At 33.1% G+C, this 21,207-nt stretch overlaps 1 protein-coding gene across 1 annotated transcript in view; it reads left to right on the forward strand.

Moving 5' to 3' along the window:
* Smp_155600 (cadherin, putative) overlaps window positions 1-19,823 on the forward strand; it is a gene marked incomplete at both ends in the record, with an annotated part of 56,148 nt that extends 36,325 nt beyond the window's left edge. The window contains 6 exons of the mRNA XM_018791502.1: window positions 1,916-2,082; window positions 9,913-10,176; window positions 14,238-14,444; window positions 15,898-16,086; window positions 19,230-19,406; window positions 19,530-19,823. Of these exons, the coding sequence (XP_018645347.1) occupies window positions 1,916-2,082; window positions 9,913-10,176; window positions 14,238-14,444; window positions 15,898-16,086; window positions 19,230-19,406; window positions 19,530-19,823 (1,298 nt within the window). The remainder of the gene's footprint in view (window positions 1-1,915; window positions 2,083-9,912; window positions 10,177-14,237; window positions 14,445-15,897; window positions 16,087-19,229; window positions 19,407-19,529) is intronic.
* Between the last annotated feature and the right edge of the window lie 1,384 nt (window positions 19,824-21,207).

Genomic DNA, 21,207 nt, shown 5'->3' on the forward strand with positions numbered 1-21,207 from the left:
TTTTTGTGAATGGAACATATAAAAGTCAGTATATTAACAAAGCAAAATTTTCAGTTTAGTTTTGATGTTGAATAAGTCCTCGAATGCGATCGTCATTAACTTATTCCTCGTACCAAGGTATATAGTCCTTAGTTCAGTCAAAACATTTCATGTAACTCAAAAGAAGGCATATTCAAATACAGTTTTCTTTCCGATCGATCTTTATTACAGCTCTACACCTAGTAATATATATATATATATGTATGTATATATATTTTTTCCGATGTATATGGTCTATTTGTCATGGACTGATCTCAGTTGAGGCACTATTAAAAATCAAAGAGCACTGGAAAGCTGTTTTGTTCTAGTATGGGGTTCTTCAGCAGCATTTATTTACGATGAGAAAAGAATCAAAGTTCAGGGTTTGATCTTTAACTGAGTATGGGAAAACACTGCTGAGAAGCCTCATACCAAAACAAAATAACTACCCAGGAGACTTTACATTTCACAGGTACTTTACCTATATTCAATCTTTAATAAATATCTTCTAAAAATATAGTTACACTTTCCTTAACCTATTCATTAACAGTTGATTATAATTTATAGTTCAACGTAAGAATTTATCAACTACTGATATTATAAAATTCTGGAATGTGTGTATGGACCGAACTGATGATTATCTAGTGAAATCTAACTCTAAAACTTCACCAAAATGATAACGGAAAACAAAATTATTAACCAGCTGAATGAATGTGCTATTAGGTAAATAAATACGTCAGTTAAACAAACAAAATTCATCAAAGACGGTATGCAGTAATCCATCACTTTATGGTATCCTCCTCTAAAAGATATCTGGAATTAATTGGACCTACTTTACTCTGATGAAAATTTGAGTGTAAGCTATTGAGGGAAAACAAATTAGGATGAAACAACTGTTAGTCATCGACTAAAAGCAAATTCAGTTATTTAGATAATTAACTTTTCATAAATAAATACAGATAATAGACTCAAAATGACCACATAAAGACCATCTAAAATGCTGAAAATATCATAGTAATTTAGTATTTAAGTTTTCTATAAACAGAGTTAGATGGTGGCTCGCAAATGAATCCAAGAGGCACGTTTTGTTCTATTTGAGAATGTTCATCTGGATGTACCTGCATTGCAGTGTTGATGTTAACACGGGAACTTGAACACTACCAAATAGAATAGAACACTACACTGGATTCCACGGCTTTCCGCTATTCAGCGCTAATTAAAATAATTGTGACTTAATTATGATTTTGAGCCAATCCTCAAAGAATGAACGTGTGCTAAAAGAGATTGATCAAAGACGGTCCTTGGCATCAACAATGGTAAGGTTTGAACAGTCCCTACAAATAAATGTCAGTACCATTTTTTACCGTAGTTTATAAGATGGACTAAAATTTTGATCGGTGTCTAGCATGTGATCTATGCGAGCGGATATTTTAATATCATCTTCACGTTAGATTTTCCGTATATTTGAATTGTAACTAGCAGTGGAATCCCAGACAAACACTTTTTCCAAGTATGGACTTGTCACCTAGGTTTTCCTGAATCTAAATTCCTGTTTTTATACTAAAATTCATATCCACTAATCAATTCAAACGTAAATGTTTTATCCATTAAGCTATTGAATTGATACAGCTGCTCATTTGTTCAACGAACATGATTACTGTTAGCAAGTGTTCATATCTAAACTGAATGCAGATTAAACTCTGTATTACTAAAAGTCTATTAGTAAACAAGCAGATCGTTTATTCAGGTGATGCGTTGGAAATGTTGAATTTTGGTCTTTTTATTATGCAATCGTTATTTTTTTCAAACAAGACATAATTTAATGGTTTGTATTATAAATTCATTTATTTTAAAAATTAGGTATCCGAAACCAATGATATCGGATTATTGATTGGAGAAGTTACAGCACTGGATCCTGATCTTGGATTAAATGGTGAACTGAATTATTCTATTCACTGGCCTCCAGGACAGGGGCCGAATCCTTTTGAAGTTAATGAAAAAGGTGAACTAATAACTCGTATGCCACTGGATAGAGAAAATCAACCCGAAGGTTATCACTTTATTGTGAGTTATTCATGAAAATAATAATCAATTATATAATAATATTAATAATAATATTAATATTCACCATTAAGATAAATTTCTGGATAATGTTCTATGTCTAGAATGAAGTTGATTTAACCTTTGATTTGAATCACTTGCTAACTCACACTTCTGACTAAAGTAGATACAACATTTAAACGAGGCAACAGTGAAAGTTGTATTTTCAGACGCTAAATGAGCTTGTATATACCACTTATTGGCATGTATAGGTAGACAAATCGACCCTGAGGTAGACATTTAACGTATGACCTTATACATGAAAAATTGCCTGGGTGTACACCCAATTTATCATGCAACTTTCACGCGATCTGTAACCTCCTAGGGATGCCAAAGAAAATGTAGACAAGTCGGTGTTAGATTTTAATGATTATTATTTAGTGAAGTGTTGTGATTTTTTGTAAGCTGAGTATTTTTACTGAGTTTTCAATGTCATTATGGAATACATCACCGATCAATACTTGTAGTAGAACTGTTTGGACATTGATTTAAAACTGTAGATTAATAGAATTTTAAGAATCCCACAGGATTAACGAACCCACAGCATTCAGATAAGTTAGTTTATCAGAAGACAAGCTAACAAGACAGTGAGAAGGCGTAAAAGGGTAAATATCGATAACAATGCTTAGTGAGACAGACAATCAAAGATGTAGTAGTCAAAACAAGCTAATTTAACATTGATAAAATAAATGCACAGCAGCTACTTATATGAGGTTAGTACTAATGAAATAGTCCAAAACAAAAATGAAAACTTGAATATTGAACTAATTAATTCAGGAAATAGGATTTTGTTTTTCAGCCGAAAAAAAATTTGACTTTTTCATTCCACTTACACTTTCAAGTTCCATTTCATATAAATACATACATTCAACAATTAAATGTTCATTACTAAAATGGTACTTTTACAAACTGAAATGATAAAAATCAATCCACGCAAAAGATTTTCGATTCAAATCGATAACGAACTTCTTTATTGATAATAAAAGTTAAGCGGTTTTTTTAAAAAAAATGCGCAGAAAAGTTTTTAAATTCGTACAAAATGATGTATATATATATGTATAGTTAGTCTCTGGTTGCTATGATATACATGTTCGTTGATCAATAAGAAAGAAACATTCCACATCATTTCATTTTGATTTTAATCTCTTTTCAATATGTTCAATGAATCGTTGTTGTTGTTTTACCTACTTACTTGTTTGTTCAATTCATCCATCCATTCATTCATTTAAATGACCATTTTATTATTATTAGATTTTACACAAAATTCAAATTATTTAAATCTGTTTTCTTAATAATCAAGATGGTTGAGAGAACAGTCATATAAAAACAAAACAGTATCAGTGAATAATGAGTAGCTTTGATTCGATAATCAGTTTGATTCGATTTTTGTTTAAATTAACATATGGAGTTACAAGTGGAAAAACAGTGAATACATAAAGGTTCAATTTCTTTAATAAATGATATTTTATTTTATGGTGGAACTCATTAGTCAATTGAAGCTAGACCACCATAGAACACCTGGAAGCACTGGACGGCCGTTTCGTTCTAGTATGGCAATCCTCAGTAGTGCGCATCCATGATCCTGCTCACGGAATTCAAACCCAGGATCTAGTGTTTTCGCGCGCGAACGCTTAACCTACAGACCACTGAGCTGGTAGTCAATGATGTTAATGTCTAACTTCAACTTGTTGAAAGAAAAGTCAACTTATTAGATAAAATTCTATGTGACGGGTTTTTGAACTATGTGAAAAGAATGAAGTTAGTAGTTAACTAACTAGTTGCTAATTTTAGACTAATTAATGGCTGTTTTTATCATTATGTACTGATATCATCAGACAAGTTGAATGATGTTTGGTTATATTGTGTTTTGTTGACTACGTAGTTTACTTTCGAAGCTTTCATTATTCATCTTGACAACAGTTCCATCAGCCTTTACTACAGATAGAAGTGAACGTTTTTACTATTCTACAAGTGCTAAATCAACTTGTTTTAATGATTTAACTCATAAACAATTGTCTTTGAAGTTTAGTCAGGTTCACCTCTTTTTGAATAACTATTGACTGTTTTTGCTGATCTTTGGTCATGTTATCAGTTGGCGTTCATCCCATAGGTTGATAAATAGTCTAAGCATATGTGTCTATTGATTACAGACTGAGCTTAATTCTGTCCTTGCAGAGATTCCGTGACATTACTTGGATTTCCCCGACTAATGAATTTCCAAAATTTCCCAGTCAAACTTCTGTTCATAATTTCCTGAATTGTAGAGTGCTGCCTGGTCGTTCCGTTATAGCTTAGAAATGATTAGTAGTGATTAACCTACGATCTCACTTGAGACTTTACTGAGAACTTTATAGACATTTTGACAAAAATGTGTATGAATAAAGATATCTTGAGTGTAGTCATAGGAATATGGACAGTTTAACTTCGTAGTTGTCGAAGCCATGGAAGAATGTTTTCTCTTAACATTCTTGTAAAGGAAACTAGATTACTAGCGGTCTTGTTGGCCTAGTAGCGTGACTAAAGAGTTTAAGGGAAATTTACTTTCAGTCAGATACACACGACCTTAATCGCACAGTCCTCGATGTGTTAGCTCTGTTTTTAAAAGACGTCACTGCCGACACAATAAATCTCTTGATCAACTTGAGGTACGCTATTTCTAGAGTCGATCTTGTCCAACCTTTTTCTTCGTCAATAGGAAAATAGTATCAATGGAGATAGTGGTTATGTCAGAGGAAATCTTGACTACCTTCACACTTCCAAAAAGCCAGTGGTACGACTTGGTTGTTAAACTTCAAGTTGTTGCTTGATCCAAACGTTCTCAAACCGACCTATCTGATCTCATAGGACCTAAAAGAACAATAAAGCAAATGTAGCTCATCTAGTTCATTACCACAGGTAAGCCCAGCTACCATATCAAAGTAGAGGCTACCATTAGAGCAGGAAATAGAGTTAAGATGATCAAGTAAAAAACCCAGGTCGATTTAAGTCAGCGTAAAATAAATTGCAGCTGTAAAAGCATCAATTATCATGATATGTGATCCTAAAAGTTTCATAAATTATCAAAACGAGATATCAGTTTATAGAGTATTTAAATGTTCATCTAAATTATATAATGGCGTGCATGTTTGTAATATTTTCCCAGTTTGTACGGTTTCTATTTATGTACATTTTCTTAGCCAAATTAATGACAGAATACTAGGTCTCATAAAATGTGTTTGTCTTTATTCAGAAACCAATTCAGATTATGAGTGACATCTTTATGATGCAAAATATTTATCTGAAACACATTGATATCGAATAGATTTACCTACCTTTATACCTCTTCATGATAGTAACTGTCTGTAAAACAAGACATTTTGTAAATGATTCCGGTAGTTGGCCAATATAATCTTGTGTAATACTATGTGTTAGTGCATAACACAACTACGTAGCTTTTTTTCAATCTGATCAAAAAACTCCTACAAAACGTAATCTTACCATATTGGATTTTGAAATAGCTTATTCATTGATTTCTGGTTAGCGTTTTTTTAGCAAGTTAGTTTTCTACTGGATGGGGTGGCTAACCCCATGCCCAACCCTCCTCCTTTATCCGAGCTTGAGACTGGCAGTAGCCCCCGAGGGGCTACAGGCAGAGTTTTATTCATTGATAAGAAACCTTAATCAAGTATGGTTTTACAAAAATATCAAGACCAACCCGGATTACTATTATTTCCTTATGTTTTATTATGTTATAATTGAAAATATATAAACCTCAACTATCATCATGGATTTCCTCTTCACTAGTTGATTAAACTCTGCATTTTGTTATTCGTACTTCAAGGTCACGTTAACAACTGAGTGTCATTAATTGTTTTCGATCAAAACATTTCAATACTTTTCTTGTATTATGTAACATTACAATGCTATTCATTTTGTTCATTATACCTAATGGATAAGGATAACTTTTTTTAAAAAAAAAGTGTATTTAGAGTTCTTTACCATTAAAGGATGTTTTTCTTAATTCTACAAGTTGTGAACAATGTTAGAATAATGAGTTGTTTTTTTTCAAAAAGAGAAAACAAACCTTAGATTGTAGTCTGATCTGTTTAAATTGAGACAAGTAAAGAGTTTTAGAAAGGAAGTATCTCCATGTAATTTATTCAATTTTCTTTTGTACTACTTAAAATGATTGTAATTATACATAAACTATAGGAATTTAAATTGAGGTATACAACGACCGTTTAAGGATTTTGTTGTTGTTTAAATGTTTTTTTTTTACTACGTTAAACATTTCGTTTCGATGGTTTCTAAAACACTAATAACATTAATTACTTACTTACTTACGCCTGTTACTCCCAATGGAGCATAGGCCGCCGACCAGCATTCTCCAACTCACTCTGTCCTGGGCCTTCTTTTCTAGTTCTATCCATTTTTTGTTCATTCTTCTCATGTCTATCTCTATTTCTCGGCGTAATGTGTTTTTTGGTCTTCCTCTTCTCCTGTGGCCTTCAGGATTCCATATGAGGGCTTTTCTTGTGATGCAGTCGGGTGATTTTCTTAATGTATGTCTTATCCACTTCCAACGCTTTTTCCTGATTTCTTCCCCCTCTGAAATCTGGTTTGTTGTCTCCCACAGTAACTTGTTGCCGATAGTGTCTGGCCAACGGATTCGAAGTATCTTGCGTAGACAACTGTTAATAAACACCTGTATCTTCTGGATGATGGCTTTCGTAGTTCTCCACGTGTCCGCCCCATACAGTAGAACTGTCTTGGCATTTGTATTAAAACACTAATAACATAATCGAATGTAAACCATTGGATGTCAGCTTATTAGTTTGAAGGTTAAATGCTCACAGCAAGGATTGGGAGGTTTAATCTCTCACAGGATCATGCATGCTCATTTCTGAGTATTTCATATTAGAATGAAACAATTATCTAGTGAATACTGGTTTTTAATGTTTATCGAGTTACAGTGACTACGTTATGCAAACTACAAACTATATCAATTATATTCACTTAGTATTGTTTGGTTGAATCTTTGCATTGATGTTTTAGGACTGCAACCGGTCAGTCTCTAATTGGCATATGTGCATACTGTGCGTATTGCCTCGATATAGCCTTAATTCACAAGCATTATAAGCAAAGATGGATAGTGGCTAGCAGTGGAATCCAGGACGCGCGTTTCGTCCTATTTGGCACTCATCAACTTGATGTATCTGCATCACACAGTTGATGTTTATTCTGCGACTGGAACCCAGTACCGTTTACTTCAAACGCCATCGCGTTATCCACTCGGCTACTGAATCCTGATAGTCACTGGCTTGTGCAATGGGATGAAGTTTAAAGTCACTTAGCATTGTTTGTTTAAATCTTCTCATTGATGTTTTAGGACTGCAACTGGTTAGTCTCAATTATGCTTTCAAAGTAAATCTACTTTAACTTTACAGTAACTAGATTTTTAAAATTTTTATTCATTAGAATATGAATATGACTTACCAAGAAGTAACACGGATTTAGATGTTAAGCTTTTTATACACTAAGTGTATATCCATTGATGGACTCATAATTCATATATTAAAATCTAAGACCCTTTCACTCTAACACAAAACTAAAAGTTAAACACTTTAATCATGAGAGGGATGAATAAAATTATTATTGAGAAAATAAACCATGCAATTGAATTTTTAGCAGTTTAAAGATCCCCATAGAATATTCAAAAATGAACAATATCATTTTGGACCTTTATTAAATGACCTTTCTAATTTACAAATAACACAATTTTGAAGTATATATGTCGTAACAGATGCAAACGTTCACCATTTTTAACATATAACATTGTCAAATTTATTAATACATGCCTCATTTTGGCCTTTGTAAAATATCATCATAATTATGGACTTATAACTGTAGAGCCTGACAATGAAGTTATTGAAAACAATTGTTCGCTCAAATATTGTTCATTTTTGAATTGAATTTTTCACCACTATAACAGAGAAAATTCATGACTGCACATTAAGTTCAACATCATATAAATAGATATGTCACACCCCATTTAGTTCATCAGTTTATATGTTTTTATACTTACATAAAGATAAGTAATTTCGGAAGGGGTTTTGTGGAGATTTCAGTATTCTCATAGTTGAAATCTTGAATCAATTGAAGCTAGACCACTAAGGAAAACCTGGAAGCACTGGACGGCCGTTTCGTCCTATTGTGGGTTTCCTCAGAAGTGCGCATCCATGACCCCTCCTCGCGAGATTCGAACCCAGGACCTAAGAGTAATTTCATTTTCCAGTTGATGATGATAAATTGTAAGGAGGAATAGTTTCAACATTGATATAAGAATTGTCAAAGTTGTATTCAAATGTTTGAGAAAGATGTAGCCATCGTAAAAAAGAGTTTTAAATGTCCAAAGTTTACACAACGGAGTGATCTTAGTTAAACAACCATTGGAAACCAGGAAAACTGTTTCGTTATTGTATGGGACCTATCAACAGCGTGCATCCATGACCTTAGCGGTGACCGAACCCAGAGCCTCCAGGTCTTACGTTTAATCCTAATTCATTTGTATACTTGATTCCAGTTTATTCAAATACCGCTATAGAGGCATTAAAGCCTTGAGTTCGATATATTATAGCGTCATGGAAGAGCACAGCCGATCACTTTCATACTCGTTTCCAATGATGATCTAGCCTGAGTCATTTCATGACCATTAACTATGCTAATACTGTGTACTGACACCGTGTACTGAGTTTCATGATTTACTGAACAATTCTTCATTTTAGAGAAAAAAATTCATAATAGATTGATATAAATGTCGTAACGACCAGGAAGCTAGACACTTATTACTAAGCAGCACAAAAACATAATTACCGCAATCATCCGAGTTACCAATATGACATTACAAATGAAAAGAATAAAACTGTATGAAGTATTAATGGATGAAGTGTTGTTGTAAAAACCACTACGCTTGTTTTGAAATACCTAATTTTGATTTCAGATTTGAAAGTAAATGAATTTCATACAATTAAAAGCTTGTTCAATTTGGGACATATATTCGTGTTTGTGGTTCCTTACCAGTCCTTACAAGTCAATTGTTTAACTATTCATTCACTTCATTTTTCGTCAATTTCTACATCTTTAAGTTCCATTTGAAAATCAAGGATAACTATTGTAATGTTAAATGGAAATTAACCAGTAAACAAGTTATTCAAACTGTCATAAGGAATCATTCATCCAAAAATATTGTTTGATTCAACAGAATATGATCTAAACAATGAGAGTAAACATAGAAAAAGTATATTTAACTGTACGTAATACATGATGACTAGAGATTTCAGGTTGTGTCATTAGAATTATTTCCACAGATATCATTTCCGGTCCCAATAGTGGAAATTATAATACTATTTAACTAGATCATTGAATGAAATCAGAAAAGCTGAAAATCAGCCAGTTTATTTCATTTTTTTGAATGGCATTATCTACATTACAATATACCTACTCACTAGCACACACTGTGAATGTGTTTTAAACTAGAATGAATGGATAATTCTGGTCTACAGGACAAGCTGTGAGCCATATGTGGACAAATTCGAATACTTCACTTTTACCTGAATTTTGTGCTGATGATGTCGTTCAGAATAACGATGAAAACTCCACAACCAAACCATCCAGCTCAGAGGGCAAAAATACATCTTTATTTTAAAGTAATCCTCTTGACTGATTATCAGTCTTAATTATCTTAATTATCAGATTACATTCAATGTAATCAGGGAATGATTAACTTTTTTTCAAAATTCTTCTTTTAATCTACAGGTAAATGTACATGATAATGGTGAACCACAGTTATCTGGATCAACACATGTAGAAATTGCTTTAATTGATGTCAATGATTGTCGTCCAATATTTACACAAATTAATTATCATTTTTCAGTAGATGAAGAATTAGAAATGAATTATACAGTTGAATCATATGTAATTGGTCAAGTTAAAGCAACTGATTGTGATATTGGCTTGAATGCTCAGTTAATTTATTCACTTGATACTACAATAAATTATAAAATGGATCATCCATTTCAAGTTGGTAAAATTTATATTGTCTACCAATATATTTTATTTCTTAATTTGAATAACACTAATTAACTCATTTATTCAGAGGTTATCTATTACGTTCTCAATATTCAAGTAGGATGTTTTATTCAATACTATCAGGTATTTTTACTTTCATTTTTGGTTGGAGAATGATGGATATTAAGGGTGTAATTCACACTAAAGATTTAATTTCAAACATCTACCGCTGTCAGCTTTCATGTTCTATGAATGTGTTAGTGTTCAGCACACCAACATATAGGACGATAAACAAAACAGATTGATATTGAAGGCTTGAAATGAAATCTCTGGTGACGATTATATTATGCTAACCAACACTCACCAACTTCATGAAACAAGAAGTGTCGGGAACACTGAATATAAAACACCCTTTTAATTTTGAAAACTTGACGGATAACCTCACTTGTCATGTGAAATAATAGAATAGTTTGTAGTGGTGTATACTTTTGATACGAAATATAATTCCAAAATCTATTTGAATTTGCCCTTCGTAATGCTTGAAGATGGAAAATGGTCTTCAACAGATGTGAACGTATTTTATAGGAATACATGAAAATAAAATGTATTTATTATTATTATGTATTTATTATTTTTTATGCATTTATTATTTTATGCAAACAATCCAAACAGTTGGTTCAGTGTAAAGGATTTATTTTGCGACTAGATCATCATCAGTGTTGTATAATCTCGTACGATATACCTACATGTTAAATTAATAACCCAAAAATTAGTTGTCATGTTTGTTAGAATATAGTTAAAGTAAACAGTTTTCGAAATTTTAATATGAATTCTCGAGACTCTATTTGGAATCTATGATCACTGGAGTTCAGCCATTTTGAAATGAAACAGATACCACAAATGAGATAGGTTAAATGTCTCCTTATATAGCTTGATAGTGCAAATCTTGACCATCTAATTTCAACTGAGCGTCCTAAATGGAACGTGCTTACCTTAAGAATTTAAGAATCTGTTGTGTTTATCTCGGCGAGGCATCCAATTATGTTGCGTGTTCGCTAGTCGGGATTACCAATTATGTTCGTACGTTGAAGTTACCAACTTTGCTTCGCGTTCGTCATTTCGGGATTGTACGAAGCGAAAACGATACGTATTGGAGATGGCTGGGAAGCCAACTCGCTATGAGTAAGCATTACTCAATATTTATAATCAGACAAAAATGAATGACAGACATATGATGAGTAGAATACGAAGGGTACACATATACGCTCATATAAAAAGGTAGTCAAGGTTAGTAAGCGAATAATGAACAAGATCAAAATATGACTCATGATGTACAGGAGAATTGGCTTGGCCAGTAACTAGAATAAAGTATATGGGCTTAACATAACAACCGATACTACAAATCTACGTTTGATCGCTTATATATTTGTGGGTGCACGCACTGCTAGGATGAAATGGCAATTAAGTATTCTCTAATTTTCATTGGTTATCCTGGTATTCAAGATACAACGAAGTTTTCAAATTGAGGATGTCAATTCTAGATCTGTGTTTAGTTAACTACATCTTACGGAATAAGAGACATAATCAATTTTCAGTGCCTTTTGTAAAATTATGCTTGAAGGGGTTATTGAATGTGATGAAGAAGTAAACCTTGTTATCATCCACTTTTTTGAACTAGTCTTGAGATTCTAGGTGATTGGAAATGGTCAGCATGACACCTTGAACCTAGTTCTCGTGGTATTTAGTATTTGTCAGCAACGTGTACCCGTAATTCTGAGGACACAAGTGATCTCCTTGGGATTCGAACCTGTGTCACCCAGTTTTACACTATGAGAGCTTACCACTAGTCTATTCTGGCTGAGACTGAACTCCTTTGGAATAGAGATATTTAATATTGACAGGTCATAGAATAACGACTAGTCAATCATCAGATTTAACCGAATTATAATCAATTTGAGTGAAACGGGGATATAGAGTTCTAATAACTTAAAGTTATTTGACATTGGTTAACTGGAATAGGGAATAAGAAAAATTCTCATTACTCTATCGAAGTTTATCAAAGGGATTAATTGCTTTAAGAAAATTCTTATATCACATAATTTATTAAATGTGTGTGTGTGCTAGTTCAACAATACGCTAAAGATTGATGTAATTAAAATTGGCAAACAACAACTTAGTCAGCTAATTAAGTCTATTAGCAGCCTATTTATTTGTAGAGATGTTATTTTGGATCCACAACTGCCCCCAAATGCCCTGGTACGGCAGAGAGAAGGGAGAGGCCACCCTCCCTCTCGAAATGCGCTCACATGGCCACGCGTATATAGCCTCTGCCAGGAAAGTCCTACTCACTGCCTTCTCGTGGCATTACTGTTGTTCACGAAATCGAGGGGACGAAAAGCGAATGTTCGGCGCTTTAACCGGGTTGGTGGACACGGAAAGTCCACCTAAGGGAGTTGGAAAACCCTGATTCCAAACCAATGGTGCACATGGGCTCCAGGATCCTGATGGAACGAATGGCGTATGAACCAACTGTTAGTCACCGGCTAACATGGGGTTGCATCTCCTTACGACGCTCCACTGCCTTGCGGATTAGACCTTTAGGTCAAAGGCTCGGGGTTTGGCCCCCCAAGAAAACCACCTGCTTCAGTTTGGGCTTCTGGGCAGTATCATAGCCCTCACACAAATCAAATGAGATTTGTGAGGCGCATATTTATCTGGTGCTTCCTTGTACCAATATTTATGTGTTTAAATTAAATAAACAAATAAACAATTGCAAAGTCAATCTCTCCACTGAATCAGATCTTTAAAATATGTAACAAATTTTGTAGATTATTGATATCAACATCTTAAGCCAAGTAAAATGACCGAAGACTCCGATAGAACTGGAAAATTCATAAATCAAAACGACAGTTGTAGTACATAATATTCCTGAAAACTACCATATTTATATAGAAAATATCAAAATTATAAAGGTTTTTCCAACCATAAATAAAGGTAAATAACTGATGTGTTTCATATAATTGTAAATCTTTTTGTCTTCAACAATAAGGAAAGCCTAACTATTCATCTAACTTGGACAGTTGATCCAAACAGCTGCATTTTATTTATTAATTTTTCACACGTCTGAGATATAGACACGACCACAGATATTTCAACTCTACTCCTTCACATTATAAATGTCACACTTCACACACTCATCAGCATACATACAAATGAACATGGTGATATCTCACACACAATCACTCTGATTGAGCTTATGTGACATCAACATAACTGGACCTGTTTTGATTGAACTAAATATTCTCCCTTATTCCTCGACACAATTTAACTCGGTTATTTGTTTATTTATTCTGTATAAGTGGCTTATATCAAGTCACAAAACATCGGAAATTCTAGTTACTACTCATTGGGATATATTATTATTATAATTTTACCACTTACCAAATACCTAATTATCGAGTCTATCCTTGAAGGTAACTTATAAAACAGTTGGATTACTAGTAAGCCTATTGGTGACTATTTTTAAGGAACATAAATTACAACATGACAGTAATCCTGATAATGTTTAGATCGTAGTGATTTTTGAATTCTATCACACCTTGAGTTTTAGAGCTCTTTGTGGATTCCCCATAATTATCAGATGTTAGATAAAATCTATCATGATGTCTAGCTACTTAGTCATCAGTGTTTTATAATAGCAGTGAACTATTTATATTCGGGGAAAATGTTACTCTTTATATATATTTCTTAATAATGCGAAATTATACTGTCTTTAAATGGTTTGAGCTGATTGGTCCAATAGCAGAACACATTAATCAATAAGAATATTCTGACTATGCAGCAGCATTCAACAAACTCTGGAGTTTCTACCTAACCCATATGTGACCGAAAATGTTGGTTTCTAATTTACCTGCTCTCTATAAAGTTCAGAACCTGTTAGCTGAAAGATGAATATCAAAGTAGTTTAATCGTCATATTTTTTCATCTTTTCATCATTGTTTGTGGAATTTATCTTATTGAAGATGGATTTTTCAAGCAAACAAAATCATTTTCCTACATTTTAATACATTTAGGTAACAGAAGATGGTTACGTAAAAGCAACAAAAAGCACTGATCGTGAAACACATCCAGCCTTTTTACTTCAAGTTTTAGCTACCGACAATCCACAAACGCCGGAAAAGCAACTTACAGCTACAGCACAAGTTCATATAACCATCTTAGATATTAATGATAATGAACCGGTATTTCAAAGACCACCGTTTGATAATGGGACTAATGAGGTACGAATATTTTTTTGTGGATAAACACATAGTTTTGTGTGCTGGTTGGCCAGACTTTACAGAAAACTTTAAAGGATATTTTTGATAAGAGCATATAATTAAAGCTGAAGAGGTATTTAAGAAATAAGCTGTTGAGTTTCCTACATTTACTTGTGAGTAACCAAGAAGGATAATGTTTGAAGAACCGCCAAGATATATCATGCCTTATATGGCTTATATAACCTACTGTACAAAGTCAAGTCAACTGGTGCGTTAAGCTTCAGGCGACCCAAGCTACAGTCCATCTTTGACACATCGTCAGAATCGCCTATCGATTTGAAAATACTATTCTGAGCTCAGGTGTATAGGTTTTCCTTAGAGATATTGACAGTCACCTGTGAAGATAGCTGGCATCATTTACTTTTTAATTTTAACAATCCTCATCTTTATTGGGGGAGGTCTATCAGCCTGGTGTACTGCTTTCGGTTTTCCACCCATGAATTTGAGAAGATAGCCATTTTTAATAAAATTTGCTGAATTTTGTTTCTAAATAATTGTCGATTGCACCTTTAGTACAAATTTATCCTGATCTCTTGTATTGAGAATGGATTACATTTCTCTTCCTGCTTAATAATGATTAATTTTGACGACTAATAAACTGTTCATTCCAATTTATTTTTATATTTATATATGAAATTAGTCGGTTAGATATTCCACAATAGTCTAAAAGTTGGATTGAATAAGCAAAGATAGATAGTGGCTATCAGTGGAATCCAGGACTCGCGTTTCGTCCTATTAGGGACTCGTCAGCTGGATGTACTTGCATCTTATAGTTGATGTTCACTCCGGTAGACTAATCAAGATTCAAACAAGCAATACCAAGTGAAGTTGGACTTAATGGTTAAAATCTCCACAACAACATGTTTGCAACAAGATAAATAGGCAAAATCCATTTCCAAAACAAAATTTTGTTTGGTTAATTAGTAAAATGTGAACGTACATTTTTCTCGTAATTCTTATCCTTTAACTAAGTCGGTTAACTTTCTGAAAATCTATTAAAGGTGAATAACTAGTCAACTGAATCATGATTCAGTAGTCTAATAAGAAGACGAATGGGGACAATTGAATGTATTTTAGCATAAAATTACAGAATATCTCAGGAGAATCTGACAACCATAGAGTAAACAGTCAATTTGCAAACTATCAATCAATTGTCTCAATCTCAGTCTATCGTCTCCAATTAATATTGTTCATGCATTTTCATACCAATTAGGTCTCGTTCCCGTCCTTGCCTTATCGATCTTCTACTGAAATACATTCAGTTCCCGACCATCATTATATACTACTTATGTGAATATAAGTAGCACACACCACAATATGAACATTAAACTCTAGGAATTTTATTGAGTAAGGTTATAACATAATATTTTATAGAACAAAGTTTATTATCATAATATCATTTGTTTATTAATAGGTGGAAATATCATATAATGATGTTCCAGGTCATTTAATAACAAAAGTTGAAGCAATTGATAAAGATATTGGTGCAAATGGAAAAATTCTATTTTCATTTAATCATAAACAATCTATCAATCCAATGTTTGTTATAAGAGAAAATACTGGTGAAATATTTTTGCAAAAAGAATTATCCATTAAAGATATAGTAAGTTAGATGGAATTGGTTTTTCTTTTTTGGATTGTTGTAACTAACACTTTCAGTTGTTACACTATTTATTTAGTTGGTGAGTAATGCATATTGGATATGATTTAAAAACGTAACTCTTATTCTTTTTGTGTTTTCCATTCAACATTTAGGTTTGGACTTTATTGTACATGTCCATAATAGATAGATGAGAATTATTATAACAGGTTCACTTGGTATAGGTTGCTTGTATCTTCCCATTGTTGTTTAGGATTGCAATTCATCAATCTCTTATTGGCATATGTGCAGACTGTGCGAACTGCCTTGATATTGCCTTAAGTCACAAACTTTATAAGCAAAGATGGATAGTGGCTAGGAGTGGAGTCCAGGACGCTCATCTTCTGGCAATATCGAGGCAGTCAACAGAGTATGCACATATTCTAACATGAGACTGATCAATTGCAATCGTAAACAACAGTGGAAGGACACAAGCAAACAATACCAAGTGAATTAAACTTCAACCCATTGCACAAGCAGGTGGTTATCAGGACTCATTAGCTGAGTGGATAACGAGAAGGCGTTCGAAGCAAACGGTACTGCGTTCGAGTCCTGGATGAACATCAACTTTAGGACGCAGGTACGTTCAGCTGACGAGTCCCAAATAGGGCGAAACGCTCATCTTGAATTCCACTGCTAGCCACTATTCATCCTTGCTTATTGTAGCATATTTTTATTTTTGCAAGTTTCATATTAACTTGAAATTTTGGTATCATTTATCCAAGTCACATTTTGGTCAGTGTAGCCGTAACATTTCCAAATTTAACTCCAATAATAAAAAATTATAATATTTAACTGTTCAGTACTTAAAGATAGGCTGGAATCATTATCTAAACAGGACAAAGAATATAACAGGCAATTTAGTATTTTTTGTCATACATATTTATGATGAAAAACCCCTAGGTTAGATTCATTTTTTTAAGGACCGCTAAAATATAACTAATTCGTAGGGGTAATTGTGTTTTATCATACAAAATCATTGTAGTTATAAGGGCAGATATTTAAGTTTACAAAGGGAGTAAAAATCTAATACAGAATGTAGTGAATCAAAATAATACTCGGGTGAGTTTAGGAGTCACAAATATTTCACTAAATGACGATTTACAATAAATGTTTTGGCGGCTCTATATCTGATTCCAGTTAGATCACATGCTGATTGTTATCGAAATATAAATGCTGCCAACCCTTGTACGTTTTTATCGATTTAATTCGCGTCAAAGAATAACGGAATAAAAGAAGCCAAATACGAGAACGAATTTCCGATACGTTTATTTCATACATTCGTTGGTCCAGGCAGACAATCAGAGAGACGAAACAAGGCAGTTAATGTAGTTGGGAAAATGAAAAATGAAGCTACGCGCAGCGGTGAAGGCGAGTGAGCCAACTCGATTCGACTAAGCATAACTCGACATTTATAGTCAGACCTAAAATAAGCTAAAGACATAAGACATAAGGAATAAGGCAAGCAATTGACACACACTAGATCATATAAAAACCGTCAGGGTTAAAAAGCAAATAAGTGAAAAGATCAAAATGTAACTTGGGGAGAATGGATAAATTTATCTATCCAGAAGCTAGAATAACCTACGTGTTCTTGACATAGTACTAGACGCTATAACCTTACCTTACCTAGTAGGTACTTATCATCAAGGTGTACCTTCAATTTTGAGAAAACTGATAATTTTTGTGAGATTAAAAATCGCATCATCCTATATTACACTCAAAGAAGCTTCCATCAAGACTTGCTCTTTATAGAATCTCTTAGCCGATTGATCAATGTTGTATTTCTTTAGTGCTTAGTACTGAGTTTTATTGATCACGTTCTACTGAGGTTAAAATTCAATGTGAATTGACATCTCAAGCACAGTATTAAGTCGTTGAAGGTTATTGGCAAGAAGTATCAGACTTCGATTTTATGTTGGTTGCGAAGTTATGTTTGGAATCTTTATGGGATGGTTCTCAGTGTTATTCCAACACATATTAGTCATTAGTAGTTGTTACTAACATTGAATGGGGTAATCGATATTCTTATTAATATTAGTGATCTGAAACATAATCATACTTCCGACTAAACCCTCCAAGAAATGTTTATTTTATTACTTTGGGGAGAAAAAAGTCTACAACAGTTGTCATCGAAATTAACCAACATTTTCCAACGTAAGTAACTCAGTAATAAGTTAGTTGCTGTACTTTTAGGTTATTTGTATTTCATGTGGCCAAATGAAATTCACGTAACGGGAGTGTGAAGTATTTTCTTGTGCAAAGTTTCAAGGCAGAGAAGATTTCCTGACAACACTTGAGATGTTTCTTACACTACATTCTAGTGGTTACCATCTGGTAATGTTACATTCTCTTGACTAAGTGTTTCAATTGGTAGACATTCATCGTCCCCATCGAAACATCATCAGTACCTGCATATAAGAGAATATATCATATTATACTGTTACACAGTATACTCATTCTATAGTTAGTAAATGAACTTCTCATCTGCACCACATCCAACGAAATATTTTAAAAACCAAACCAAGACATTGATAAGGATTTGACGTATTTTGAAATTATACGGACAACCGCTAGTGTGGAGAAATCATCTCAAAACTAAATGGTTTAATCATAAAGCATTCATAACATTATAAGTGTGTGTTAGTGATGCTGTGGTGCGAATTACTCATATCCACATAAGTAGTATATAATGATGGTCGAGCATTAAATGTATTTCAGTAGAAGATCGGTAAGAAAAGAACGGGAACGAAATGCAATTGGTATGAAAATGCATGAACAATGAAATCAGAGACGATAGACTGATATTCGTAGAAGCAACAGTCAAGATTGAGACAATTGATTGATAGTTTTCAAATTAACTGTTAACTGAATGGTTATCAGATTTTGGTGAGATATTCTGTCTTCGAATATCTCACTGTCTTCTATTCGTCTTCTTGTTCACTACAATGCTGTCTAAAACAATTACGCTTTATTCACAAATGAACTATCCAACTTTCAAAGATAATTATATCGTATTAGGAATCATATTCCTAAATATCCTCTACATTGAATAATGTATTTTTATAAAGCAAGTGATTAATTAATTGTCTTTTCTTCTTTATTAGGGAACTATACCCCTCGTGATTTTGGCTACAGATATGGGCTTAGTTCCTAGAACCACAACAACGACGATTTTTATAAAAATATCAGATAGACCAACGAATATGTTTCGTTTTAATGCATTAAATCAACAGGATTCATCTGGTCAACAATTGACCACATCATTATTTGCTAATTTCAATGTAGATGCCAATAAATTTATTATTATTTGTATCATATTAATTACTTTTGTTATATGTACAGTACTGATTTCTGTCATATTTACTATATCACGTAATGGTAGTAGTTGTCGAGTTTTTAATAAGAAATCTACGATTACAACAAAACCAATGACTACATATAATGATAATACAAATGGTTATCATACTAGTATAGTGGAAAAATCTCCACCAGATATAACTAATGTTTCAATTCCTGGTAAATCTGTGAATTATCCATTTGATTGTATAGATGTGAATACATTTGAACAGAATACTAATTATTTACCATCATTCTATGAGCAAACAACCTCAATGACAATACCATATACATTTCATGAAACAGGTTTAAGATTTTATGATCAATTAATGCCGACTAATGATGAATTGTTGAATGGGTAAGTGAATAACGTTTATCCTAAACACTTATTTGGTGAATGCATTAATCATGAACTGGTATCATAGTTGCTATGTTAAGCTCAAACAGATTGTTCTAGCTTCTATTTTGATCAATCTGTTCATTCTTCCTAAACCACATTTTGACTTTGTTAATTATTCGCTTATCAACCTTGACTGTTTTCATGTAAGCGTGTGTGTTCATATCTAATCTTATTCATCACATGTCTGTAACTTAGTTTTGCTCGGCTATAAATATCGATCAACGCTTAGTTAAATCGAGTTGGCTCGCATGCCTTCTACATTGCGCGTTGTTTCGCTTTGCTTTCTCTTCTTCACTACCTTCGCTTCATCCCTTTCTAATTTTCTGTTCCGGCCAATGATTATACAAAATATGCCTATTCGAAATCCATCCACGTGTTTGACTTTTTAATTCCGTTAACCACTAATGCGAGTCAAGTCAATGACTATATACGAGAATTGGTGATAGTGATCAACATATGATCCTATTGTAGTCAGATCTCAGTAAAAGTTTTTTTAGTAGGGTACACTAACCTTAGGCCTTTTAGTTGAGGATCCAGTGGCTTATATTCCAAACTTCAATTATCTGTTAACATCCAACTTCATTAATAATAAATATCTTATCCCTAACATGATTGAACTACACTAATTGAGCTCTCTATCTAAAATTTCGAGAACCTATTGTGAGATATTGGTCGACATCATTTGCTAACGTCAAAAAACATTGAAAATCAGAGTGACACTTTGTTTTTATCTGGGAACTTTTGACAGTACAAACCTATGACTTCGCATTAAAATTTGAACCGAATGAATTTGTGTCTTAAGTTACAAATTTTAGGCTAAATAATTTAGTTTCTCAAATACATTTGCTTGTTGATGATTGCGCAAAGCTTTTAATCATTTTGGTTGCAAACTCAAATCATACCCCATCTTTTCCAGTATGAATGATATGATTTACAGCCACACAACAAGTTTTTATGTCGAATGTAAGTATATGGATGGTAATAGTAATATATTCATGATAAATGAAATTTTCACAATCTACTAGTATCGATAAGGATCTTAAATGTTTAACTGTTTGATATGAACAAATTTTATATCCGTAAATTAAACTTCTCTCCTTAAATTGTGACTAGTTAAGTTGTGATTGTATCAAATTCAAAAACATGCCGAACATGATTATCAAATAAGAATTTTCTTTTTGTATGTCTTCAATCAGACTCCAACATTGTTTGCTTATCTATATATAGTTCTAAGTTACAATATGAGAATTTTCATTATTTGTTTATATGACCGATACAAAAGGTGATGTTTTTCAAATATCTCCTAGTTGAAATTTGACGCCATTTTTATTATACATGTTGCTGAA

Source organism: Schistosoma mansoni (assembly GCF_000237925.1).
Source record: "Schistosoma mansoni, WGS project CABG00000000 data, chromosome 2 unplaced supercontig 0213, strain Puerto Rico, whole genome shotgun sequence".
NCBI lineage: Eukaryota > Metazoa > Platyhelminthes > Trematoda > Strigeidida > Schistosomatidae > Schistosoma > Schistosoma mansoni.